General features: G+C 42.5%; 1 protein-coding gene across 4 annotated transcripts; it reads left to right on the forward strand.

Annotated features, from left to right (window-relative positions):
• Positions 1-462: 462 nt before the first annotated feature.
• Positions 463-26,905, forward strand: col5a2b (collagen, type V, alpha 2b). Of its 4 annotated transcripts, none has more exons than XM_034864389.1 (56): positions 467-730; positions 8,547-8,759; positions 10,173-10,388; positions 10,469-10,693; positions 11,320-11,333; positions 11,440-11,472; positions 11,580-11,612; positions 12,075-12,128; positions 12,496-12,588; positions 12,700-12,774; positions 12,886-12,930; positions 13,066-13,119; positions 13,290-13,343; positions 13,446-13,499; positions 14,218-14,271; positions 14,396-14,449; positions 14,684-14,728; positions 14,825-14,878; positions 14,965-15,009; positions 15,255-15,308; positions 15,733-15,831; positions 15,938-15,982; positions 16,684-16,782; positions 16,867-16,920; positions 17,002-17,109; positions 17,222-17,275; positions 17,365-17,463; positions 18,031-18,084; positions 18,188-18,286; positions 18,378-18,431; positions 18,727-18,780; positions 18,853-18,906; positions 19,008-19,061; positions 19,197-19,241; positions 19,673-19,771; positions 19,893-20,000; positions 20,216-20,269; positions 20,678-20,731; positions 20,971-21,024; positions 21,176-21,229; positions 21,316-21,423; positions 21,520-21,573; positions 22,002-22,055; positions 22,207-22,368; positions 22,597-22,704; positions 22,814-22,921; positions 23,351-23,404; positions 23,517-23,624; positions 23,747-23,800; positions 23,924-24,031; positions 24,145-24,198; positions 24,298-24,405; positions 24,657-25,014; positions 25,119-25,309; positions 25,405-25,647; positions 25,992-26,905. In XM_034864389.1, the coding sequence occupies exons 1-56, from the start codon at positions 637-639 to the stop codon at positions 26,136-26,138; spliced, it is 4,977 nt and encodes a 1,658-aa protein (XP_034720280.1). In that variant the 5' UTR covers positions 467-636; the 3' UTR covers positions 26,139-26,905. The 4 variants fall into 4 exon arrangements, with proteins under 4 accessions (XP_034720282.1, XP_034720280.1, XP_034720283.1 ...); XM_034864390.1 differs by lacking the exons at positions 467-730; positions 8,547-8,759 and adding exons at positions 7,493-7,509; positions 7,565-7,716 and having other exon boundaries at positions 14,684-14,725; positions 14,822-14,878; XM_034864391.1 differs by lacking the exon at positions 8,547-8,759 and having other exon boundaries at positions 463-730; positions 14,684-14,725; positions 14,822-14,878.

Genomic DNA, 26,905 nt, shown 5'->3' on the forward strand with positions numbered 1-26,905 from the left:
TACCCATTCATTTGTTAAGGAACAGATGTACACGACAGGGAAACCAAAAAGTGGATTACTGGCATGCAACTCAGACCTCCATTGGTGTAGCGGGAAAAACCCTCAAAACATGAAACATTTGGTTGTTTAAGTCAATGAGACATTATTTTTGAACCACAAAGCAAGTAAAAGGTCGCCAGCAAACTGTAAATCCTGCATGTGGATTTGTTGGGTTTTAGCTCTAAAAAAAAAAAGTCCTGAAAAGAAACGCTCCACTTGAGCTTCCAAACGTTTTTTTTAAACATCATTCATCTCATTTGCTTTCATCATGGACACATTTCATATAGCCTTTAATTAGTCGCATCTCCAAGGCAACATGTGAGGGCCCCGAGGAGGAGGTTGGCCTCGAAAATAAAGCAAGACAAAATGATGAGAGAGGAGGAGGAGAGTGAGAGATGGGAGGGAGGCGGCGAGGGGGTTAAAGACGGAGCTTGTTTCAGTTTTCAGTAATCGCTCATCCAGGAGCCCGTTCCACTCAGGGATTTTTGGATTTTTCAGTCTGGATGCTGTAGCTCGGGGCTGGACTCTCTCTCTCTGCGACTTCCTAGTGTGTCTGTGTGTCTGTGTGTGAGGACGCTGCATGTCTGGCGTGCAGACATGGGCCCCTCGTTACTCCCTAGGATTACCGTCTGCCTGCTCATCACCTTGGCTCAGGTGATCGCCGTGACCTGCCAAGAAGACTCAAAGAAAGGTGAGTGACAGCCGCCCAGATGTGTCTGCTCCTCCTGCCCTCTGATTGGTTTTCTGTGTTGATACCTGAGATGTTTCAGATGCTTGGAGGTTTGTGCAAAACTGCAACACAACAAGGTTTTAAAATATGCTTTTCATTAGGTATTCTTGCACTTCTGTCGGCATTTGCACGGAAATAAACATCTGCCCCATGCAGAAATATAAACTTTAGAGCTACATATAGTTACATTTACTCCAACACACCCATACAGCTTTATTTACAATGCTCCAAATGTTGAATATACACCATGTTTTCCTCAATAGTCCTTCATTCATTCTGGATTTGTTTTCTTCTGATGATTTACGACTGTGTGATCAAGCCCTGTGAAAACATTTACCTCTGTATTTTTTATCAATGGGACAGCTGTGTATGTCTTTCCCATATGATCCTGGTCCATGATTTTTGAAAATGTAGGAAGTGGTTTGAGAAGTTTCTCACCTCTTGCAGATTTTGGTGCTTTACTATCTAAGTGAAACTGGGCCGCTCTGCCTCCCAGCAAGTGGACCACACTTGTGGTTTTGAGAAGTGAAGTTTAAACTCACACCCACAAGCAGACACAACCCTTCCAGAAAGGCTTGTTATACTTTAACGAGACCCCGTTTTCCTGTTTAAGAAGCCACTAAGGAACGACAAAGAGTGCTTCTTGACACAACATATCTAGTGACTGCTACAAAACTTTAAGGGGTCAATTAGAAATGTGTAAAGTGATAGCAAGCTCCATCCTCTTGGTAGAAAAGTGACATTAATGTTTAGCGTAAATTGGCCTCACACTGCTGAGACAAAATCTGCAAATCAAGACCTCAAAGATAGAGATGTGGCAAAAAGAAAAATCTAAAACAAAACATCCCAGTGGATGTGTTCCTGGGTCAAAATATCCTCTCCCCCCCCCCCCCCCCCCCCCCCCCCCCCCCCTCTTCAGGCTGCAGTGCTGGTCTATTTCAGTGCGAGGTCGAGGCTGAATGATGGGGTTTAGAGTACCATAGCTATAATGATGTGGCCTTGCAGATGGGATGGACAGAAGCAGGCCACTAATTTTGGTCAGACTTCGGGCCAGAGGCAGACAAGACACACCCAGAGTGAGAGGATGGATGGATGGATGTGAAATGTGCCTCACTGGCCTAACTTTTTTTCTGGCCTTTGGGCTGCATTCAAGTTGAACGTTTTTTTTGTAATCTAAAGGCTTTTTGGAGCATCCATGGTCTTGCTTAAAGACAAATAAATAAATAAAACGGAACATGAATCTTGCAGATATGTATTGATATCACAGATAGAGCAATAAAAACTCTAAAACACTTCTCATATGTCTTGGGAGTCACACTGTGAAGAAATAATCATCATAACTTATACAGATGACAAAATAAATACATTTTTTATAAGAAAGTGCAGACGCTTTTGCCTCATTACATTTACTTATGCCAGTAATCAACATAATAATGACATATTTATTAATATTACACCAATTAGCAATGCTACACAAGCATTTGTGTGTCTAAAATAATTCTTCCATAAGCAAAAATATACATTATAAACATTATAACTAATATAAAGCACATACTATTTAAATTTCTTCAAAAAAAAGGCCCAAATATGTAGGGTATAATATAAATATATGCCAATTCTCAAACCAGTGAGGTCATTATCCTCTGTAAAACGGTAGATATCTGTCTTCTGCACTATAGCATCTTTGATCGCATACTAGCCAGCTTGACTGGGAGGATTGTCCTCTTTCAGCCTCCATACTCTTTGGATGACGTTGTCTCCCATATATGGGCATTCCATTGGCTTTACTTCCGTAAACACAGGAGAGCAGACACGGAGCCGCGAGCTAGCGGCATATATGAGCCAAAACGCGATGAATTATGGACATAAAGTGGATAAATCTTGGATGTAAGGGTTTGGATTTAATGCTCAACGACCCCGAAAAAGGCTGGAAGTTCCAGGCTGGATAGAAAATCCCCTGTAGAGGCTAGAAGGACCCGGAAGAGACCTCAGTGACCGCTAACTCGTTACGTTTTAGTCGCAACTTTTGGTGAGTTATTATGTTGCATGGTTGTTAAATGATTAAACTATGAATCAGAGGGGCTGATTTTGCTCGTGGGCGAGTCTCTCGGTCTCAGAGCCCTGTCTACAGTCAAGATATGAACATCATTTTTTTCAGGACTTACTGGGAATATTTGGGTTGCAGTGAGGCTACTTGAATGTTAAAAATGGCTGTAGGACCTTAACCTGACCCTACACTACTGTGCTGCTGCTGTTGTAACTACGACCACGTTAAAGCTACTATTCTAATTACCAAATGTACATAACGAATGAAAGTCAATGCACAGCCATGAACATGGGGGGGGGGGGGGGGGGGGGGGGGGGGGGGGCTATGTGATCCGCCCACTGACCAACAAGAACGTCTGGTTAGTGTAATTAATGAAATTCCTTCACATTTGGGGAAATAAACTTATTTGCTTTTATAAAAGAGAATAGAAAAATATTGTAGTTAAACATGAAGCTCCATTATACAACCAGCCGCCGCTTAGCTTAGCTTAGCCTAGCTTAGATTAGCATAACGACTGGGGGAAACAGATGGGGGTAAAATTAATCCGCAGAAAGAAAAGACAAGAAAGACCACGAATATTAGAGGAAAATCTGAAAAATAAGCGCGATGTTTTGGTGCATAAATGCATTCAGAATCATGTTTCAACCACCTGTGAGTCCCTGCGTTTCCAGACCACTGTCTTTCCCCCAAGTGCATAGAAACAGTAACAAATAAGCCTTAGGAAGTTTCTGTTATGAGGTAAATTAATACTGTTTCACCTTCATTAAACATCTGTCAGAACTCAGAAATCCTGCGTTGTTCAAGTGTGATTTTAAGTTGAATACAGAGCCAGGTGTGTCAGCTGTTGTTGTTGTTGTTGATGTTGATGAACAGTCTGAGATTTATGATACTGGCAGACATCTTGTTCAGATCTCAACATGCTCATTTAACATTTTAGTGTGCTGTTCTTCTTGGCTTGGTGGATGGGAATGTTTGATTCAGTTTGACTTTGAATGGAGCGACTCAGCAGCAGCAGGCTCAAGCTAATTTGTATCTCTCTCCACATGTTTTCACAGGTTTCAAGGCAAATATTTAAACTCAATATTGGATTTAATTGGCCATTCATTGGGATATGACAGCAGTGTACACCGATGAGCAGTGGTACCCAGACTTTCTGTCTTTTTAGATATGACCCTTATGATCTTAGTGAGAATATAATGAATGTAAATAAATGTATGTTCCTTCTATAGTTTCATTTCAAGGCCTGGAGAGCTGAAAGTATCAAGTATTTTACAAGAAAACTGCACTATGTCTTGACATAATTATAGTGTGTGGTTGTCTTAGATACCTGTTTGCAAAACTTACAAAAGTAAGAAAAAGATGACAAAAATAGAAATGAATCATCTTGGGATTGAGGAGCTCCAACCCCCGGCTTGGGAACCTCTGGTCTAAGGTGCAGTTTATGTGAACACGGTTTAATAATAAACCTGCACTGAGGAGGTTCAGGCGTCTGCAAACCACAAAGTCAGAGACCAGTGGACAGTTGCCACTTTAAAGGAAGTCCACAGTTAGTCATGATAATTGCTTTCATTCTGTATTTCCGAGCCATAATCACATTTAAATGGCTAAAAAGTATAATTTGGGACCATAGGAGATTATCTTAACCTTCTGCAGAACTTCAATAATAATATACATTATCTGTAAACCTCAGTACTATAAATGCATTTTTGCAGGATACAATTATAGAGACCAAGAGCAATATTCACAAAACAAGGCAGTTGCAGAAGGATAGAAAATGCTCTAAAACTTGTAATAAAACCTGTGTTGCCTTAACAACCTGCTGAATAAACCTCCTGCTCATGGATTTTGGAGTTGCTGTCTCATACATGCTGCAGCAGGAGGGTTCTCCGGGTGTGGCACCTCTGTGGTCTCCAAATAAACGCGAGCCACAAGTTCTATACAAGCCCAACGTATAATCCAGCCTCTGTGGTTTCCACTGAAATAACTCCAGCTTTTAAAAAACCAGCCTCCCTCGCGGGGAGAGGCTCCGCCACACAGTTAGTACTCAGGACGTCACCAAACTGCCAGGATTCCAAAATGCTCCCAGAGCTCGTAGCAGGTGGCCTTTTCTTTTTGTTGTTGCTTTTTCCCCCTTTCTTCTTCTTTAGTTTTGCACTTTCTTTCCAGATACTTTTCTTTTTTTCTCAGGCCTTTGATCCTTGACCAGCAGAGTACACACTGTGTGAAAAGGAAATGCAAAGCAAAAAACATGTCTACTTTTGGTTTTACTGACTTTAAACCAGTAAGGCATTTATTTTCTCTGTGTCATTGTATTAAATCAAGTTGAGAAAATGCTACTTGTCGAAAAGTTGAGTTTGAGTATGAGTTCTTTACTGTTGTAGCTTTGCAGACTTTTTTCTTTATCTGTAAATCAGATTGAATCAATGGCATTTTTTGAGTGTCTAAATTTCTTTCTTGAAAAACATCCCTTTTTTCTTGATATAATTGCATTCACACACACAGAGTGACTAAATGAAAGAACTCCATATACACGTGATAGTGTTGAGAGGTAACTATAATCTTGCTCTTGTGTTCCAGAATGTGCGAACAGGAAAACTGAAGGTCTCATCTTGTTTTATGTTCACGTTGCAGACATTTTTGGTGCAAAGATGATTACACACTTGCATACAGACACATTCACAGCCAATAGCTGTCGAGTCCAACCACAGTCTAGTCCCTGACTGCCTTAGTGCCTCAGTGGCAGTTTGCCTAAAGTGTCTGAGAGGGTGTTTGCAATCACATATTTTGTATGTATCAACAAGCTGTCAGTCTTCCCCTGATGTCAGATTTACATCAATCATTCACTTCACTACAATTTGAAAAACAAGATCTCTTCATATAGTGTACTGGTCCACATAAGAATTTAGTGTTGCATTCATTTCTATGAAGTTAAGTGACTTTTGAGAGACAGATTAAATGGATTGAAGATGTTGCATAGGCTAAAATACCATTCTTTTTTAGTCAAGGGCAAGCTCCTAAAGCAGATGGAGACTACAATCCCCATAATGCAATAGGTAACTTCCTTGCCGGTACATGCCCATGTCGTCTCGAGATGGCATGACGACGTGAGGGTTATTTTCACCCTCCAGAGCCACAGACAGCTTTATAAAACAGTTTAAATAAACTGATTTAGAGGGCTATAATCTGTGGAATTTCCCTTTAAAGCGAGAAGGTCATAATGATGAGGCTTCATGTCACACAGTTATAAAGTTTATTGGCCTTGAGTGTTCCTTTATGTCTTTTTCTCTGCATGCAACATGAATGAATCAAGTCACACAGCTGATGACCTGCACTGCTTGGCGATGGCTGCAGCCTGCTGGCCAAATGTGGAAATTACAGTCAGGCTACGTTAGCTTTTTTTGATATATTAAGGTGTGTTTTTAAAGGTTTTTATGTGGAAGTCTGCAATCTAAAATCAAACGATACCATTAAATTCAACATTTAGATGGTGTTATTGCCTTTTTGGTTCACTTTTGCCGACCTATATTCTACTGCTTTGGTTTTAATTGAAAGAAACTGAATTGGCCTTTAAGACATCTCTTGTTTATTATCAGATTTAATACCTATGTCTCCTACACACAGCGAATGTTTCATGATCTTAGAAGTGCTTTAAAGTGGTGTGCACGCTTCACATGCACAATGTCCAGATGTTGCTCTGTTTGACTCTGACAGCTGCACAGGAAATGGAAAGCTCCTGGCTTTTTAACATTTGTCACCTCCAACTCTTTTGTCCCAGTGAGGCTCCTGTAGGGATGCCGATCCGGTAGGGATGTTTTTAGCGTTCTGATCTGTCAGTGTTCAGGCTGTTGCGGAAATTAGGACAGCAGCAGGGGCTGTTGTCAACTTTCTATTGAATCTTTTCAGTTTTCGAAGTGTTGGCCAAATTAAAATTGAGTGGAAAACAAGTCCCAAAGAGTCTGGTAAAAGTGAAGAGCTCCACCCAACGTCAACCTGGCTCTAATTAGCTAGAATACCTGAAACACCTGGGAGTTCACAACGGGACGTCTAGATGTGGACTACAGGTAATGTTCCTCTGGAGGCTGAACCCGTACTACTACTGATGAAAAACTTGGTTCTTAAAGGAACACTGTGTAAGTTTTAGCGCGAGCTGTAGTTCCAATGAGACAACCTGGAGGGGATCGAAGTGGGAAAAGTTACGTAGTATTCCTTTAAGCTTTGTCCATGGATGTCAGGAAAGATCCTTGTCCTCCTTGCTTTCCCCACAGGCCCCACAAGTCAAGCTGAGGGAACCAGCTTTGCCCTTGTTGTGTTTACAGGGTTTTGAGTTGCAGGCCACACAAATTAGGATTGTTTTCTCTTGGTTTAAACTGGTGGAGTCTGGATGAGTTTAGACAGAGCTATAATAGACCAGACATTATTGTTACTAGATTTCCATTTTAGGGAGGAAAGGGGAGTAGATCTAGGGTTTTTCTGGATTTTCTGGAAGTTTTGATGGTAAATAGCTGAGGACAATTTGCACACACTCTGCTGTAGGTCTCATGATTGAAACCCTATAATGATGCACCCCATCATTGCCAGCTGATAGGGAATCGCCCACATTAGTGATTCCTCTTCTGTCTCATGAAGTTACCTGCACGGACAACGGAAAAGCCCACTCCCACCATCAGACATGGAGCCCAGAGCCGTGTCTGATGTGTGTGTGTGTGTGCGACACAGGGACTGTGGAGTGTGAGGAGGGGGTGTGTGAGGTGTGTGTGCGACACAGGGACTGTGGAGTGTGAGGAGGGGGTGTGTGAGGAGCTCAGTCACTGCCAACCAACCGAGGCCCCCGAGGGCGAGGGTGGCCCTGTGTGCTCCGCTGCAGCACCACATCCTCCTCCTAGCACGGACAATGGCACTGGTGATAAATATTTAATATTTGGCGGAGCAGATTTAGATGTCGGTCTGTGTCTTCCATGAAATATCCGCCTTTACAAACTCCACCTAGGTGGGTATTTATGTGGATTAAAAATAGACTTTTATATCTTTTTGGATGGTCACTGTGCTAGAGGTGATCAGATGAATGTTTTTACCTCTTTCAAATCCCTCTCCATCACTTGGCAATGATGTTCTTGTTTGTCAAAAGCCCCAAAGTCATCCATTTAGTCACAATATATGTTGTTTTTTTTAGTTTTCATCCCATTGTTTTCCTCTCTTACATGTTTTCATCTGTATTGTTGCGTTTTCCCAACAAGCATGGCATTTGAAGCCATCTCTAATGAAATCAGTTACTATACTATCGGAATTGGAAAAGCTTGCTTACATGGCTGGGCGATCAGAAAATCAGGTATCACTATACTCTTGACCACAATGTTGTAGGGTTGACAGGTGGTGCTTTTGCAAAAGTATCTTCACAATGAGATTTTAGATTATCATCAATAATGTGGTCTTAAGGCAAATAATACAACAACTAGAACAGTCTGCTAAGTTCAGAAAATGAAATCACACAGACCACTGACTGCACACTTGATGTGTTTATGGCATGTTGAAGTTGAGAAACCAGCAACAGTTGATTGATTGATTGATTTAGTTTTGAACATGTAAATAAAATATAACATCATAAAATGAGTATACATGCAGTGGATCTCTCCCGATAACCTACAAATGGCATGCTTAATGTGATTCACCTACTATCAGCTGACAAACAGCGTCCCTGGGTACTGATGTCAGATGCTGTTCTTTTTTACAAAGATTCCTGTACAGAAGACGGCAAAGTCTACTCCAACGATCAGATATGGAAGCCAGAGCCCTGTCGAGTCTGTATATGTGACACGGGGATGGTGGTTTGTGAGGACGTGGTGTGTGAGGCTGTATTTGACTGCGAGACCACTGAGACCCCAGAGGGCGAGTGCTGCCCCGTGTGCTTGGCTGACGCGTGGCAGCCTTACACAGACACTGAAACTGGTAACTGCTGATGCATCCTGGTTGTTTTTTTGCAGTGTTTACGTTGACTTCCCTTAACCTTCAGCAGTCCGGACAGTCTTCCCCGTCTGTGTCAGGACTGCTGGTGGTCTTTGTCATCTCTCCCAGCCCGAAGACCTCTTCTTCAGGCTCCATCCTCTGCACCCGACCTTTAAATGATCTTCTTTTTAATGCTACAGTATTGTGTTCAGAGTTTCCCTTTGACTGCGCTGTCTGTTTGCAAAAGGAATACATTACTTTTTGCCCAATAAGATCACTTCTCAACTTTTGTGCAGCAACAACATTGGTTGCAATTTACTGCTACACAAAAAGAAGTTGAGAGTAACTTGTGTACCAAATAAGGTGTATTCCTCTGGGAAACGGCTGCCTCCTACACCATGTCCAAGGCCATGGTGGTCATTGCCCTTTTATATTCACTTATGATTAAGCAATTACCACATTTATTAGTCTTTGTGCTTATTGTGAGTTGCTTTCTATTTCAGCACCAATTAAGGCGTTAAGTATTTCAATAAATTGCTTTTTTCTTCGATGCACTGTTTCAAGCCCTTATGTGTTGTATTTAATGTGTGACTTTGGAGACTCCATAACAACCCCTCTACACACTGGGATTAGTGGGCTGCACCAGCATTTTACTACAAACAATAGCTTCTGCTGTCACAGTAATTTGGAAGATGCTAAAATCACAACAAATCTCCACATAGGGGCTTAATGGACTACTTTTGACCTATTTTAGAATGATTTCTGGCATGAATTCGGCATGTTAGAGCAGTGTTTCTCAAACTTTTTTCAATAATGTACCACCAAACATTGTTGTTAGAATAAATAGTCGGTATAAAGAGCTACAATAAAGTGCCGGCAGTGATAGATTCACTAAACAATAACCTTGTTTTAAAAACAAAAACATTTAAATGCTACATTTCAAATGTTTAGAATCCATAACTTCATTCATTCATTATTATTGAATAGTTATTTTAGGAATTATAGTATTTCTGCAAAACGTTCACATACCCTCTGCAGTGGTCCAAAGTACCCTTAGGGGTACATGTATCCCCCGTTTGAGAAACACTCTGTTTAGAGAATGTGTCATTAGAATTTATAACATTTTGGGAAATACTTGTTTTTTTTCACCAAGAGTTGGATGACAAGATCAATACCACTCTTGACTTCTGGATGACATATTTAGAAGCTCCAGCTGGTTACCTTAGCTTAGCATAAAGCCTGGAAATAGTGAAACTGCTAGCCTGGGAGCTAGGTAACAATCTTCTCATAACTCTTGGCAAGAAGAACTTTGACTGTTAAATTTGAGGTACATGGTCGACAGTTTCAAAAAGAAACTAAAAAACCAATCCCATGTAGGTCTACTGATTTTAATTTCTCTGTTTCTGTTTTCTAAAGATACCTGCACAGAAAACGGAGAAGTCTACGCCCACAATGACATGTGGAACCCGGAGCCGTGTCGGATCTGTTTGTGCGACATGGGGACCGCTGTGTGTGAAGATGTGGTTTGCGAGGACCTCGGGGACTGTCAAACCGTGACCCCCGAGGGCGAGTGCTGCCCTATGTGCTTAACTGCAGCTTCCACATCCACTCCCACCGCAGACCCTATAACAGGTCAGTTATATTTCTAATCCTATTATTGAGGGAGTAGACCTGGAATGTGCTTCTTTTAAAACACCTGTCCTCATTTGCAGCTGCAGATGAGAGGAAAGGGGACAGCTGCACGGTCGACGGGGAGGTCTACCAGCACAACGACATCTGGAAACCGCAACCTTGTCGCGTGTGCGTCTGCGACAACGGTGTCGCCCTCTGTGACGAGGTGCAGTGTGAGCTGCTGTCAAACTGCGAGAAGGTGGCCACACCCGAGGGCGAGTGCTGCCCCGTGTGTGACGGCTTCGCCAGCGCCAGCAGGAGGATAGGTGAGATGAATTAGCCTGTTGTCCAAGGTATCTATGGTCTGGTCCTTTTCTAAGAGCCACTAGGCTTTCACATGGCAGTATTGCCTTGTATGTAGTTTTTTGTGTTATTTCATTTTTATCCTCAAGTTTGTACACTTTTTGTTCATGTGCTAGTATTGCTTACCCAATTCTATGCTTACTGCACTTTGTCAATAAAAAATAAACAAGATAGTAAAAATTACCTGTGTTAATTTTATTAAAATAAAAAAATTACACTTTCACATCACTGCAGCAAGGTTTTCAGTGGGTGTTATTACAATTAATCATTATTAATTAGTGTATTAATCATTATGTAACTATCTTTTACGCTAAATGATAAATGCAGGAGATTATTTCTTTCTTTCAGGGACTATGCACACTAATAATACATATAAGTAAAATGTGCCAGAACTAGCCTGGAGGCTATTTTACATCCTCCAGCTGTCCCTGGACTGGTGGTAGGAGGTCACCCTAAAATGAGATAAAAACAGCTGAGAGCCACAGAAAGCTAGTAAATAATCATTTAGGATTAGGTGTGTGTATACATCTCACTGTGCAGGTTGAGTATACATGTAATTAACTCATCTTTTTTTTGTGTTTTCCCCAAGAAATTATGAGCAAGGTAAGTCCTGATTCCTTCTGACATGGATTCATAGTTAATTCATAATTAACAAGTTTACAAATGATTGTTCTTAAAGTAAAACAAATCGTTAATGCTTTCTTCACAGGGACAGAAAGGTGAACCGGGTGACATCCCATATGTAAGCAAAATAAAAAAACTATCTTTCAATTAATACATTTTCTTCCTTTTTTATTTCCCATGTATTTTGTCTACAAGGTCTTAAAGCTGTTTTGTTTGTACTCTCAGGTTGTGGGGCTCCCTGGACCCACAGGCCCCCCGGTGGGTTTTTCTTGCTTTTAATCCCTCCATTGTTTCACCTGACATGTGTCATTGTGTATAATTTGATAGTATATATAAATATATACTGTATACATAGGATTAAATAATTAATAGCTGACAGAAGGCTCTTAGGTATGATCTCCCTTATAATGAACTCCATGCATTCATTTTGACACTAGAGGGCACTAAAGAATATCATAATGGTGGTTATATTTGGAAATACCTGGACGAAGTGCAATAGCTGCAGTACTGTTGGCCGACCTGTTTTAGAAAGGCAAAATAAATAAAAGTAGAAATGCATAGATTGATGGGCCTATATTTTGGAATAATCCTACTTTACCGTGACTGTAAGGTAGTACTCTTCTAACAGCCCTCTGAAGATGATGGATTGTTTGGTGGTTGTGTACAGTACATGTCATATGTGTAAAATGTGTTCCTCTCATCCGTGTGTTCCTGGTTCAGGGTCCTCCAGGAGCTCAGGGATCCACTGGACAACGAGGCTTTAAAGGCAGACGGGTAAGTATGCTCTACAAGCTCCTATCATCCCACCGATATGACTGCCCCAAAACGGGAAATGATGGTGTTACAGCAGAAAAATCAGTCACACAGCACAGAATATAAATGAAATACTAGGATACACTATACAGTACATACATACAAAACACATGAAATATACTTGAAATAATAGTAATAATAGGAATAAATTACAAGAACAAATATTTGAATTATACAGGAGAGGAATATAAAAATGTGCCACTGCTTAAACAGTATGCTACAATGTAAATAAACCAATGGTGCAGGTTGCACTTAGTGCAGTATGGTGGTGTCTCAGAGTCTCACTATGTTGCCTCTCATTGATGATCTCCCCCCATACACCCTGCAGGGATATGCAGGCCCTCCAGGATTTGACGGCGAGCCCGGTGTGCCAGGAAATCCAGGAGAGCCAGGACCAGCAGGTCATCCCACCCACCCTGGGGTGAGTTTAGCTCTGAGTCGATGACAAAATCCGCATAGTTCATAGAGAAGAAAAAAGCTCTATCTTAACAGTGTTTTGAACATTTATCTGAATTAAATGTATTCCCAAAAGGGCAACCTGGTGTCCCAGATGGCTTCAGGTTTTGGTGAGAAGTCTAGTCTGGCTGGGATGGTATCAGGAACACGCGTGAGTGCTGCACACCAAACATATATGCAGAGTTGGGAAGTGTGCTATAATGTACATATAATGAGGACGCTATAATGTACGATTTTAAGCACGCTGTATGACATGTTATAGGGTGAAACTGGACCAAGAGGACCCCCAGGCTCAACTGGAAGTCAAGTAAGTTTTGGCGTCATAGCAAATATTTAAAGGCTTAACTTTGATGTGATTTATTACCTCCTGTCATCAGACTTGATGTACGAACTCTGTACATCTCCATGTATCATAAGTGTCTGTCATTAATATCCTGTTCAGGGTCCACCTGGAGTTCAGGGAACCCCAGGAGAGGGTGGAGATCCAGGACCAATGGTAGGGACTTTTCTGCTTCTCCATATGTTATTTTATATCTAATGTTCATTTATCCACGTCAAGCATCCATGGGGAGTCATTGGTGTTTCTAAACCTGCGATGTTAGAATAACATGTGAGTGTGCAGAATTTTGTGAAAGTTAAGTGACGTCTCCTTGGGTTGGTCCCCAGGGTGAGCCGGGTCATCGAGGACAAGATGGGCCTCCGGGAAAAACTGGTCCTGATGTGAGTCGAGCATACACGCATCCTCTTGAAAGTGCAGAATATACTTTTGATATTCTCAGTAATTATATATCAGTAATGATCCATCTCGGTTCTCCTGCTCAGGGAGAACCTGGACCTGACGGTGCTCCGGGAGAACCAGGATTTCCAGGATCTGTGGTAACCAATCACCTCCCAGCATTCATACCAACATTGCGTAAATTATAATATCAATAATCCTTATTAAGTAGCACAGTCAAGCCCTGGACTTCACATCTGCCCAATGCATGCACTATATATTCTTTTCAAAATATGCGCTCAACACATTCAGCCTTTTTTTTTTTTAAATAATGCATCCGTTACTTAGCATGTATACATTTATTTTTCTGTATTGTATTTATTTAATATTCATGTTTAACATGCCTGTTACTGTGTACCTTTTAACAAGGCAAATTCCACATAAGTGTACTTATTGAGGCAATAAAACCTTTTCTAATCATGTATACTGTTTTTTGATCCCCGGTGGAGAAATTATTATTATTTTTTTTTTTTTTAAGAAAGCACAGAGACACACACACACACACACACACACACAGGACCCAATACACACATGGAGAGGTGTCAGAGTTAGTGGGGGGTTTAGCACCTTGCTACCAGTCCACACTCTGTTCTTTGGTCCACACTGGGACTTGAACAAACAACCCTCTGGGTCCTAACCCAACTCCCTCAGCCACTGCCATCCCACTTCTGATCCTGTCATGAGGAAACAGAGGGGGGGGGTAGTTAAATCTGCGTGCACTCTTATTCGTAATCTTATCTAACGTATGAACAGTCACCACTTATTATGACTTGTAGACATGTTTTCTCACCCAGTGGGTTTTTGTGTGTTTGATTTCAGGGTCCACGAGGGTTCCCGGGACTTCCAGGTCACCCAGGACTGAAAGGCCATAAGGTAAGTCACACTGTTGCCTAGCAATGCATGCTCCCTGATCAAAAGTGGTACAATGCCTCACTTTTCCTGACTATGTTTCATGCTTTTATGTACGTTTTTTTTTGTATTTATATCTCCCCAACAGGGACATGCTGGTCTTCTGGGGCCAAAAGGCGAGTCTGGACCTGCTGGAGCCAAGGTGGATAGTTGTCATCTAATGTTGTGGTTCTCAAATTGGACGATTCTTTGTATTATTAATATTAAGATTATTATAAAGAGTCGTGTGTGAAAGACAAAATTGCTAAGAATGCTAATGATTTCACGTAATGATCTTTTCCTAATGTCGAATGAAAGTCTTTAATCCGCTGTTTCTTTTTTGTTTTAAACTGCACATTTCCAACCCGCATTGTTTCGGTGTCTTTGCACCCTGCAGGGTAAATCTGGCACTCCGGGGGCAATGGGTGCTCCAGGCCCAGTGGTAGGCAACACCTCCAGTACATCACAACTCACCACCACAGCATTTCATACAGATGTCATTCATACAGATGCTGAGCTCATGTTCTGTTGTGTTCAGGGACCGGCGGGCATGCAGGGAGAAAGAGGCCGAGCCGGACCAACTGGTCCTGTGGTAAGGAAAGCAAAACCTCTGTGTTCATTTAGGAGAAAGCGCAAAAAAGGATGTTGCAGGATTGAGACACTTTCTTTCCCTTCCAGGGCAAACGGGGTGCAGCCGGCCATGTCGGCAAACCCGGTCCTCTGGTAAGGACTTCTCAGTACTGTAGAAATGTACTTAGATAAATTGGGAATAAGGTTATCGCCGTTCTCTCTGCAAGAAAATTAGTTTACACACTTCCCAAAAGGGTAGCATTATTATTTACAATTCTACTTACTAGTCTACTTTATTGCATCACTAGTTTTGGACAGGACGTTTTATGTTTTTTTTTGCAACTGAGCCAACTCAGCAACTAGTTATGAATATTTAATAAAAGTTCCTTTCACTACAGGGCCCAATAGGAATCCCCGGTGTTGCAGGATTTCCCGGGAACCCAGGAATAAAGGTGAGATTGTTCACAACGTTGTAGAACTGTAGACTAGAAACACTTTGAGAAGAGTGGAGACGTAACATAAACCATTTTTATCATGGGTCTTATTTATCTGACAGAGAAATCTTGAATTCTCTCGTAGTAAATTTGAGATCTTGGCAGAACTTTCAAACCAATACTGTGACGGTTGCAAAACATAAACATGCATTGACCCTTACTGCAGTTCATTACGCCCCACGATACCCTGCAGGGCTGATGGATGAAAGCCAGAACAGATAACTGTTGATAAAGGTTACAAGTGAGAAAAGAAAAGACTTGTTTTCTTCTACTGATCCTCGACATGCTGCCAAACCATGCCCAAATCTGAGCTCCTAAATTTAAAAAAAAGACCTTGGAAATCGCTTTTAGAAAAAAGTACTGAATCTGAGTTCTGGTGCAGGGAGAACAAGGGCCAACGGGGGTCCGAGGAAGTCCAGGACAGCAGGGACCCAGAGGAGACGCCGGTCACGTAGGCCCCCCCGGGCCGCAGGGGCAGCAGGTGTGTTACAAAGCCATCACTCCGTCTTTCTTTCAAACCTGTGTTAGTGTTGGACTGTATCAGGCTTTAGACTATTAATGATGAGTTAATATTTTGCTTTTATTAGGGTGCCTCAGGACCTGATGGAGCTCAAGGCAGTCGCGGCCAAGCAGTAAGTACACCTATGTACTATCGGTTTGTAGACCCTGTGAATCTGTTGTGGAACTGGTCATATGTAACTTTCAGTTGGTGTTAATTCTAGCGGCTGTTTTAAATAATTGTTAAAACACTCATATACAGCTCATGGTGACATTTTGACTTTAAAAAAATGTTAAAAATCACAAATGTTACAGCTTTGATAATTAGTAGCACACAATATGTAGCAGTAATTTTTGTGTATATTATAACTGGGTTGGAGCTGCAACTAATAACTATTTTAATTATCTCTAAATCTCCGGGTCATGTTCTTGATTAAACTTTCAGTTGTCCGGTCTATATAATGTTGTAAAGGTCTTTTCTTTACAGGACTTCATCACTCACTGTATATCACAGAGTTAGCGTTACCAGGAGGTTATGTAGTAGTTTACAATAAGTAAATAAGTCACAAATGCATTGTTGCATACGTTAACTTACTTTACTTACTACTATGTGTCGTAAATCATTTTGTTTCATTTTGTGGGAAAAATCTGACCCTTGCGAAGACATTAATAACAACTTATTACAAACAGCGTTCTTTTTTCCCTTAGAGTCTGGTTTGCTGTTGCAGGTTATTTATGATCATCAGATGAAAAATCACACTGTTTTAGAAACATTAAGTTACATATAGAACCTTTTTTAATGAACGTTTTTATGAAATGTGTATCTTTTCCCCAGGGTCTAGCAGGCGTCCAGGGTCCAGCAGGGCTGTTGGGGGCACCCGGCCCCCCCGGCCCCCAGGGAATGACAGGAACATCCGGACCAAAGGGCCAATTGGTACCTTTCTAGCCCTGTAGTAAGTCTCTGTCTCCATTTCCTTCTCTTCTACCCGTACCTCTAATGTTTGATCCTGTTTCTCAGGGCGAAGGTGGACTGCCTGGATTCAAAGGAGAAGCTGGGTTTAAGGGAGAAAGAGTAAGTCCCTTTACCACTCTAAAAATAAAGACCACAAAAGTTGATTGGAGGAGACTGACTGATTATTGGTTGCTGGGTTAGGGTGACCATGGTGCTCCGGGTCCGCTGGGCCCGATGGGAGAGGACGGGAAGCGTGGCCCCCGAGGTGATGCTGGATCCATCGGGCCTCCAGGATCTCCAGGGGAATCAGTGAGTCAACTTTGACTTCATCTTTTCCATCCTTTTTTATCAGAGAGTATGTTTCATGATCTTACTTCCATCCTGAAACTCCAATCTGGAAACATTTGTTTGTTTGTTGTAGGGCGCTCCAGGAAACCGCGGTTTCCCAGGTGCAGATGGACTACCAGGCCAGAAGGTGAGTTCCCTTCAAAATGCAGACAACGGAAGAACTGAACCGCTGTTGTTAATTGTGATTTTTCTCAACCGTGCCATTGGTTCCATCAGGGAGCCCAGGGGGAAAGAGGACTGACCGGGTCGGGCGGCGCCAAAGGTTTAGATGGAGATCAAGGACGTAATGGGGAGCCAGGTTTAACAGGAGCTCGGGTAAAGCAAACATATCCAATATTGTCATTTAATGTCCGTTTTGGCAGTAACAAAACTTCCTGTGTGTGACAGGAAATTTTAGACTTGCTTTTTGAGCAACTTGAATTTAGCAGAAAGTCTTTGAGTCGTGGAGGGGTTTAACTGTTCACCTTGATGGAGTGATGTAGAAGTGGACTCCTGGGTGGGTCAGTACGCCGTGATGTCACTGTTGGGCGTGGTTTCATGTGCAACAGACCTACACGCAGAAAGGGCTGTGAAATACTGCTTTTCCACCCAGTCTTAAGACACTCCCACAACAGTTTTTGATAAATTGTCCCATGGTTTTCAATCCCCTCCCTCTCACCTGTGAGTGTTTTTTGAGTAGGAACATAAAGCACTTTGTTTATACAAGCTTCACATGAAAAATAATGACCAAACAGGTTTTACACCGCATCAAATCTACATTAAATATAACAACAAATATCAGGAATAATGCTCCATGTTAAATTACTAAACAATATTTATTGAATATTGACTATTGAGAACAAGGTTATCTGATGTTGTTCTGTATCCGTGTCTGATTCCCAGGGTCTGACGGGACTGATTGGCGCCCAGGGATCAGAGGGAAAGCAAGGACCAATGGTACGCCAAGCTTTTTCTTCATTTACATTCACTGCATACCAAAACAATGAAATAGAAAGGTATCTTCCCGTGCATGTATTAAAATTATCATCTGTCTCTCCAGGGCTCAGCAGGAGACGATGGCAAGCCAGGCCCAGCTGGCTCTACAGGAAACCGAGGTTCAGCCGGACCCATGGGTCTGCCGGGCCCTAAAGGCTTTGCTGTCAGTATATGTTTATGTACTGTAACTTAAATAAATTGAGAGATACTGTGCAGATGTTCAGATGATGACTTCTGTGGTTTCTGATTTGAAGGGTGATGCTGGGAAGACCGGAGAAGCTGGCAGCTCTGGGCCTCCAGGCCAACGGGCAAGTTGTTTTTAGTATTGATACAAAGTCCTTTTAATACTAGAGATGTTCCATTAACGAAGAATGAGAAAAGCCTCTGATACTGCCTGAAATACTGTATCGCTGGAATTCATGCATCTATGCGATACCACCTAGTTTAAGTCTACGTTAAAGTACTTTGTTTATGTTCTTCACAAGTTCAGGGATAGGAAATCGGTATCAGGAAGCAAGAAATGTATCGGAGCATCTCTACTTCATAATAAATCTTAAAATCATCAGTCCAAATGTCCTGATAGATGCTGTTTGTGTCTTCTAGGGGGTGAACGGGAAAGACGGAGAGGAAGGCGCTGCTGGCCCAGCCGGCCCAGCGGTAAGCATCCATCGTCAGTGATGTGATAACACCATGTCAGCAGGATTTTACATTCTGTTTTCTTTCCTCCAGGGTCCTGCAGGAAAGAGAGGAGAGCAGGGACCACAGGGGCTGCATGGTTTCCAGGTACATCTCATAATCTACTCATAATAAATTACTCATAATATGTAATTCCTGTTATTAGCATTACATTTAAAACATTTGAAAAATGATTTTGTGTTTTTTAGGGTTTGCCCGGTATGCCAGGACCACCTGGAGAGTCAGGAAAACCAGGGGCTGAGGTACGGTTTCTATAGAGATTACACTTGCATTTGTTTTGATTAGCCATCAAATCCTATATTGAACAATAATATGTCATACGGATAACGAGCAGTTCTTTTCAGCATATTACATTAAGCCTAATGTGTTTTTCCCAGGGTCTTGCTGGAGAGGCAGGTGCAGCTGGAGCTACAGGTCGGAGGGTAAGTCCACTACCATTCTCAAATGGGCTTAATATAGGCTCTCAATATGTCGGGTTTTATCAACTGGTGCCATAGACGCATCACGAAAGGCTGCCACACATTGGGAAAGACACTCTTCTTTTGTGAGTGAATATTAGTAGAAACTAAGCGTCATAATGTAACTGTCATTCTTTTTTAGTGGTGCCTTTTAAATCCAATTTGAGGTTCAATTTGTTAAATAAAATGTTGGAAATGATTTTCTTTCATTTCAGCTATACACTGTTTTTCTTATCTGTATTAGCTTTGTTTTATTATTCTCCTTATCATATTTTTGAGTAATAAAAAATGTCAAAATAAGCTTTTCATTGTGCAGTGTAAGCTGTGTAAGCTGTGTAAGCTGTCTTTACTGTGCATGTGACAACGAGCCTCTTGAATCGTGGTTGTCCTTGCAGGGTGAACGAGGCGCTCCAGGAGAGAGGGGTGAAATCGGACCCAATGGTCTGCAGGGACCCAAAGGTAGTCCGGGTGGACCAGGACCAGATGGGCCCAAGGTATTGGACCCATAGCAACCCTGACTCTTCAAGTACCAAATCCCTACATAATGTTTATTATTATTATTATATTTATTTACAATAAACCTAATCTGTGACACTTTTCTCCCTGTACGTTTAGGGTAGCATTGGTCCAAAGGGCGCTGCCGGAGAGCCAGGAGGTCCAGGACTTCAGGGGATGCCAGGGGAGAGAGGCTTATCAGGACCTTCAGGCCCAAAGGGAGATGCAGTGAGTTAAAGATTTCTCCACTGACATGACCCTGAGTAGAGCAGCATATCTGCTCCTCGTGTCCCAATTTCTCTGTCCTCATGTGTTTGATGCATCAAGTCTGAGCCGGGTCTTTGGAGTCTTGTCAAAAGTAATACTGGGAAATGTGGGAAAGAGAGGAAGAGTTTCTGGTGTGTTGAACCTGAGGCACTGATAAGGTTAACTTCTCCTGACAGGGCTCTGTTGGAGAGAGCGGAGCCGAGGGGAAAGCCGGAGCTGACGGAGCACGGGTGAGTCGTCAGGACACAAGATCATGCTGCAGAAGAAGAAATCCTTCATCTGACCCCACTAAGACTAAAAACATTCACAGGCAGTGGCTGGCAATCTTACAATTGAGCTTTCTGTTGTGTAATATAACATTTATTGTTTTCTTATATAGCGCTTTAGACTTAGACTAGACTTAGACTTAGCTTTACATGGTACTTAAAGACACTTGACAATAAAACCAGCGCATTAAAAAGACATGACGCATGAAACAACACATAAAACGAGCATATAAAACTACCAGTAACTGACAGTGGATAATATGTAAGACTATTACAGGTGAAGAGGTGTGTGCAGTATCAGAAATGACATTGATTTGTGTAATGAGTGATATTTTACTTATAATATATACGTTTTTTTTCTTTTATTCAAAGGGTCTTCCTGGTTCTGTTGGACCTGTCGGTCCCAGTGGACCCAATGGAGAGAAGGTGAAAAAACAATCTGCAAAATCACAAAAAATCACACAATATTTGACTGAAATTGAGAAAAAGAACAGTGTAACTGTGTCGGAGTTATAGGAGTCCGCTTTTGTATTAAAAGTTGGACACCCCTCTGTAAAAGGACTTTTTGTTAAGTCCAGATTTTAATAAAAAGATACTTTAATGCCATGTTTTAGGAAAGTATTGTTTTACAATTTACTGGAATTATTTGATCTCTTTTAATTCAGGGAGAAACTGGCCCACAAGGACCTGCAGGACGCCGAGGCACCAGAGGAATCCCCGTCAGTGGAACATTTTATTTTACTATTAAATTGGAAACAAATTGTTGTTTTTCTTTGATTGGCTGTACGTCCATTTTCTTCTTCATAAAGTGTGTGTGTGCGTGTGTGTGCTTGTGTGTGTGTGTGTGCGCGTGTGTGTTGATATGAACAGGGTTCTTCTGGTGAGCCTGGTCCAACGGGTGCTGTCGGCTTCCCTGGGACTTCTGTAAGTGGCCGCTAAAGACGGGGCAGTCATGAATACCCATGAGTAAACCAATAAAAGGCTAAATTATCTTGCTGTTTGGTTCCCAGGGTCCTGATGGTCAGCCTGGGGTTAAAGGTGAAATTGGCGAAGCCGGACTGAAGGGAGAGGGAGGGTCACCTGGACCCCAGGGGATGGCTGGGAAAGCTGGAGGACAGGTAAACGCACTGTCAAAAACATGTCATACAAGTCAGTTGAATACATTGGATCCATCCCCAACTGCTACTCGTGTGTGTGTATATGTGTGTTTCTAGGGACCAGTTGGTGTGACTGGACTGAAAGGTGCTAGGGGAACACAAGGTGCAACGGTGAGTTAGACTCCATATTTCAACATTTGCTATTTCTTAGTTCATGACCTTGGTGTGTTCCCAGTCTTTGTTATTATCATTAAACCAGGTCTTATTTTTGTCCCTCTGTCCATCAAAGCCCTAAATGGCAAGCCTGCCTAACTCCTGAAATGCTGCTTTTGTGTTAAACACACACACATACATTTTTACTTTTCTTTTACCAGGATCTTATGTTGATAAGGCGACTGACGACTGTTATGTGTTGTACATCAGGCAGTGGGCTGTTGTGTTGATCATGTCACTGCAGAGTGATGTAACACTCTGTATATAGTCAATATGTTGTGTTGAGTTCTTTAAACAGCACGTACTGTTTGTTTGTCCAAGACAGATTTCCTGCAAGCCATAAAAAGATCTTTATCAATCTCACTAGAAGTGTTTCCTTCCCACAGGGATCCGCTGGTTTCCCTGGGCTGCCTGGAGGAGTTGGACCAGCTGGCTCTGTTGTGAGTTCATTGCTTCTAAGGGTTCACCAATCTGCATGATATCAATGAGACTCTTCCCAGTGTGTCAGTCTCACACCTGCACTGGGTTCATCAAGTCACATTTAGTATTTTTAAAGTTTGGATTAGAGAAAAGATTGTGTGTGTGTTTCAGGGTGCTGTTGGCGCCGACGGGCCTATAGGTGCTCCAGGAAAGCAGGGACCTCCTGGGATTATTGGGGAGAACGGACCCACAGGACGTCAGGGAGAGAGCGGACCTTCGGGTGCACCGGGCAGCTCTGGAGAGAAGGGAGAATCTGGAGAGGACGGCGCTCCGGTAAGATGATCATCTTTAAGTTTGGGCTGAGTCGGACACACAGATCCTGAGATGTTTCAATGGCTTCTTCTTGCACTGTTTTAGCGTTGTGTACGTGTTTGTACTGTCAATGTTTTACATGGTTTCTATATGTCTCTTTTATGTTCTTGTCATTATTTGTTGTCATTACAGCCTGCCCTGTCAAAGACAGTTTTTCTTACGTTGTCTGTTGATGTGTTTCTATTTCAGGGGCCTGATGGGCCTCCAGGACCTGCTGGCACCACAGGACAGCGAGGGATTGTGGGTCAGCCTGGACTGAGAGGAGAGGCGGGCGTGCTGGGACTGCCCGGTCCTGCTGTACGTCTTCCTTCTGACAGCGTTGGCTGGTCCTTGTTTTAGCCACACAGAGCGAGACTATGTCTCTGTGATGAAACTGATTCATTCTTTATATTTATCTACTCATCAGGGTCCGCCTGGAAAAGCTGGAGCTGCTGGAGTTCAAGGTGGCAAAGGGCCTTCTGGTGGAGCTGGTTTACCGGGAGCCACGGGGCCAAGAGGAGAGCCTGGCCCTGAGGTTTGTCAAGCATTTAGCTGATGTTTTTTAAATTTGAAGTCACTTTTCAGTCACTGCTGCTTTTTTATGAAAACATGAACCACTGTATGACTTAAAAAAATACTTTCTGACTATTCGACTCATTTCAAAATATGGTATATCAAAGCCAAACTATCTGAAAAAATGCAATAATATATCAGATTGTTTATTTACATGTATTTATATATTATTTAATATGGCAGCAGCATGTGAACACTTGCTTTAGGGAAGACAACTATTGGGAAAAACAACTGGACAATTGAATACAAATTAAATTAAGATAGAAATCTCATCTCTGTAACGCATCAATATAATTGTTTCTTTGCTGATGACTCCGCTTTTATGTTACACTTCTGAACTTTAAGTTTTCCCTGTGGGAAGTTAACCAAGTCTTTATCTGTGTTTTATCAGGGAATCGCTGGAGCGGAGGGGCCTCCTGGGAGGGACGGTCTCGTAGGGGAAAGGGTAAGATGAAATATATGGCACATTTAGTCCCCTACACTAATGGCACCTTGTATACAGCTGTGTGTACTATTCACTGGTGTGTGTGTGTGTGTGTGTGTGTGTGTGTTCTCAGGGAGATAAGGGCAACAGTGGTCCAGAGGGTCTGGCTGGAGCTCCCGGGTCTCCAGGGACGGAGGGTCCTGTGGGAATGACGGGGAGTCCAGGACAGAGAGGCGATAACGTGAGTTCCTCAAACACAAATACAACTCAGTTCAAGTAAATGTCAACCACATATCTGTCTGTTGATCCCATCACAAATGCCAAGTCGACTCGGTCATATCTTTCTGCTTGTTTTGAGTTTAGGGTGCCAGAGGCTCCTCTGGACCCCAAGGATCACCTGGAGTACGGGGAAAAGTGGTAAGCATGACAATTTTTTACCTTATTGAAGCCTCAAAAACAACAATTTAACACTTTCTAATCAGTGTAAAACAATGAGTTTTCCAATCACGTGTTTAATTGTCATCCTGTGTCTCATTTTAGGGCCCTCAAGGACCACAGGGAGAGAAAGGAGCAGCTGGAGAACAAGGAGAGAGGGGTCAGAAAGGACACAGAGGTTTCACTGGACTCCATGGTTTGCCAGGAACAACTGTAAGGAAAATGTGTATACATTAGACCACTCAAAATACTTCAGATACTACTATGTCTAGTTAGTTCAGGGAAACATTGATACTGAAACATTGACATATTCATTTCTATTTCAGGGCCAACAAGGGGAGATGGGAGCAACGGGTATCGTTGGACCAGCTGGGCCGAGGGTAGGTGTAAAATATCACAGTGCTTGGAATTTTAATATCAGTCTACGTGCAGCTCTGCCTTACTTTACAGTGGGGGTGACTCCCTCTTTTACCGTCTAGGGTCCTCCAGGAGTGTCTGGTCCCCCTGGAAAGGAAGGAAACATCGGTCAGCCTGGACCAATGGGCGCTCCCGGAAGCAGAGGCTCCATCGGGGACATCGGCGCACATGTGACACAAGATTACTTTTTTACATTATAAACAATCATCTTATTGGTATTATCCTCAGAGTGACTTTGATGTTGTGTTATCAGTTAACTCGCTGAGCTAAACATCGTCCTCATTAGAGCGGCTCGGCTGAGAAACAGGAAGCAATCACTGTTAAATGCTTGCTTGCAAACATTATTTTGTGACTACTTAAACCTCATTAGCTGAAGCAGATGGCAGTTATTTTGTTTCCTGACCCAATTTTTTTTTTTCAGGGTCCGCCTGGCGATGCCGGGCCATCTGGCCCCCCAGGCCCCCCCGGACCACCCTCCACAGCTATGGAAGACCTTTTCGCTGCCCCTTACGATTACGACGGGAAAGGCACTGTGCCAGAAGCTGTGGAGTTTGTCGAGGACGATGTGGCTGCGGATCCTCCTCCACTTCCAGACATGAATAGAGATGAAGCCCTTCCCAATAAGAACTCTGTCCTCTTGCGTGCAGACACGGGAGTCCACGCCACGCTGAAGACCCTCAGTGGACATCTGCGGAACCTCCGCAGTCCTGACGGCAGCCAGATGAACCCCGCCAAAACCTGCCAGGACATCAAGCAGTGCTACCCTCAAAAACAGAGCGGTGGGCTCTTTTTCTAAAGTTTTCTGTTTCTTATTTTCTAAAAAGATTTTTCCATACATGTTTGTTTGTTTATTTATTTATTTAACCTTGCACATTTCATACAGGTGAGTACTGGATTGATCCAAATCAAGGAAGCACAAAAGATGCCATCAGAGTTTTCTGTAATATGGAAAGCGGTGAGACCTGCATCTCCGCCAATCCGGCCAACATTCCCCGCAAAGCCTGGTGGACGAAATCCATTCCCAGTGCCAACAAACCCGTCTGGTATGGAGCAGACATGAACAGTGGAACCAGAGTAAGAAATGAAGACTTAGGCATTCTGTTGAAGCTTTAAAATCTTTATTGGGGTTGTTTTATTAGTAATCATGCCAACTTGACATCTGATTTCAGTTCCGCTATGGAAATACGGAGGAGCAGCCCAATGCCGTGGCGGTTCAGCTGAAGCTGCTGCAGCTTTTGTCCAAAGAGTCTCACCAGAGCATCACCTACCACTGCAGGAACAGCGTGGCTTATAAAGACGTGAAGAGCACCAACCTGAAGAAAGCTCTGGTCCTCCGAGGCTCTAACGGCCAGGAGCTGAGAGCTCAAGGAAACAACCGCCTCCGATACACCGTCATCGAGGACGGCTGCTCGGTAAGTCCTCACAGAATCCTCAGATTCAACCGAGAGCCATTGGTAGGGTCGGGCATCGGGAATTGGTTTTAACTGGGAATGGTTCCTTAATGGATAAAGTTTGTAATTGTTTATCATCGGTTGCAAGTGAACGTGCACAAGTTTTGGACTCCGTAGGCGCTTGTTGTGTTGCAGCCATGGAGCATGTGACTCGTTTCAACACCATCCCTCAAAGAATCGGAATCAATGAGAACCGTAATTTAAAGGAAGAATCTGAATTGTTGAGTTGTTGAACTTAAAATGATGCCCAACCCTAGGGATTGGAAGACACTCTTACTGATTAATCTGGCTTTCTTTTCTCTCAGATCTCAAACGGAGAGTGGGGCAAGACAGTGATTGAGTACAGGACTCAAACCTCGGCCAGGCTGCCCGTCGTGGACGTGGCCCCAATGGACGTTGGAAAGCCCGATCAGGAGTTCGGCCTGGACATTGGCCCTGTGTGCTTCTCCTAAAACCAACGCAAAATGGACAGAAACAGCCCTTTTTTGGAGGAGTGACATCATCATCAGAAAATTATAGCACATGGACTCCTCTTTCTGTGAGCATACAAGTCGACGGTTAGATTTTTCTACACATGGTTGCATTTCCCATAAGCGGTTGAAGTCTCTGCTGTGTCTGCTAGAGCTGTGTGACCGGTAGGACATAATTTATTTACCTTTTCAATAGATATACAATCTGGAGCACCAGTACTCCGCAGGGAAATGCATGTGTGTGGAAAAGATAAAGTCTGAGGTGCTAACATGAAACGTGAACGAAAACGAGGAGTTTAGAGGGATTGTAAACTTGCATAAACTGGAAAAAGAGCCAATAATATTAAAGTTTAAAGAGATGTGGTCTAAGAGCAGATTGCATAAGAACTGTTCATAGCCAATAAAAACCTTTTCATTTGGCCTTTTATTTCCAGCACATGCACGTCCAGAAGCCGGGATATGGCAAGAGTTAATATAGCAATAAGTAGTTCTTAACTTTAATGGAATAAAAACTGAAAATGATGCTTGAACCTAAATTATTAAGTTCTGTGCAAGAACTCATTTACGCTTTCAACCGAAAACCTTTTAACTCCTTTAAAAAAAATCAAACTGTAAATGCAACATATGACTGTAAATTGCAAATAATTTGTTTGTTGTTGACTTTGGGTGTGGAATAAATGTCTTTCTTTGGAGTGACTGTGGTCAAACCAAAGCAGGAAAGTTGAATAAACACTCGGTTCCCCCCTCAA

This window comes from Etheostoma cragini, chromosome 24 (genome assembly GCF_013103735.1).
Source record: "Etheostoma cragini isolate CJK2018 chromosome 24, CSU_Ecrag_1.0, whole genome shotgun sequence".
Lineage (NCBI taxonomy): Eukaryota > Metazoa > Chordata > Actinopteri > Perciformes > Percidae > Etheostoma > Etheostoma cragini.

Excerpts from the sequence above, each read along its gene's own strand:
- col5a2b (XM_034864389.1), top strand. The coding sequence starts at position 637 with ATGGGCCCCTCGTTACTCCCTAGGATTACCGTCTGCCTGCTCATCACC. Across the intron at positions 20,001-20,215 it reads CAGGCCCAAAGGGAGATGCA|GGCTCTGTTGGAGAGAGCGG; the intron begins GTGAGTTAAAGA and ends TTCTCCTGACAG. Across the intron at positions 20,732-20,970 it reads GTGGACCCAATGGAGAGAAG|GGAGAAACTGGCCCACAAGG; the intron begins GTGAAAAAACAA and ends CTTTTAATTCAG.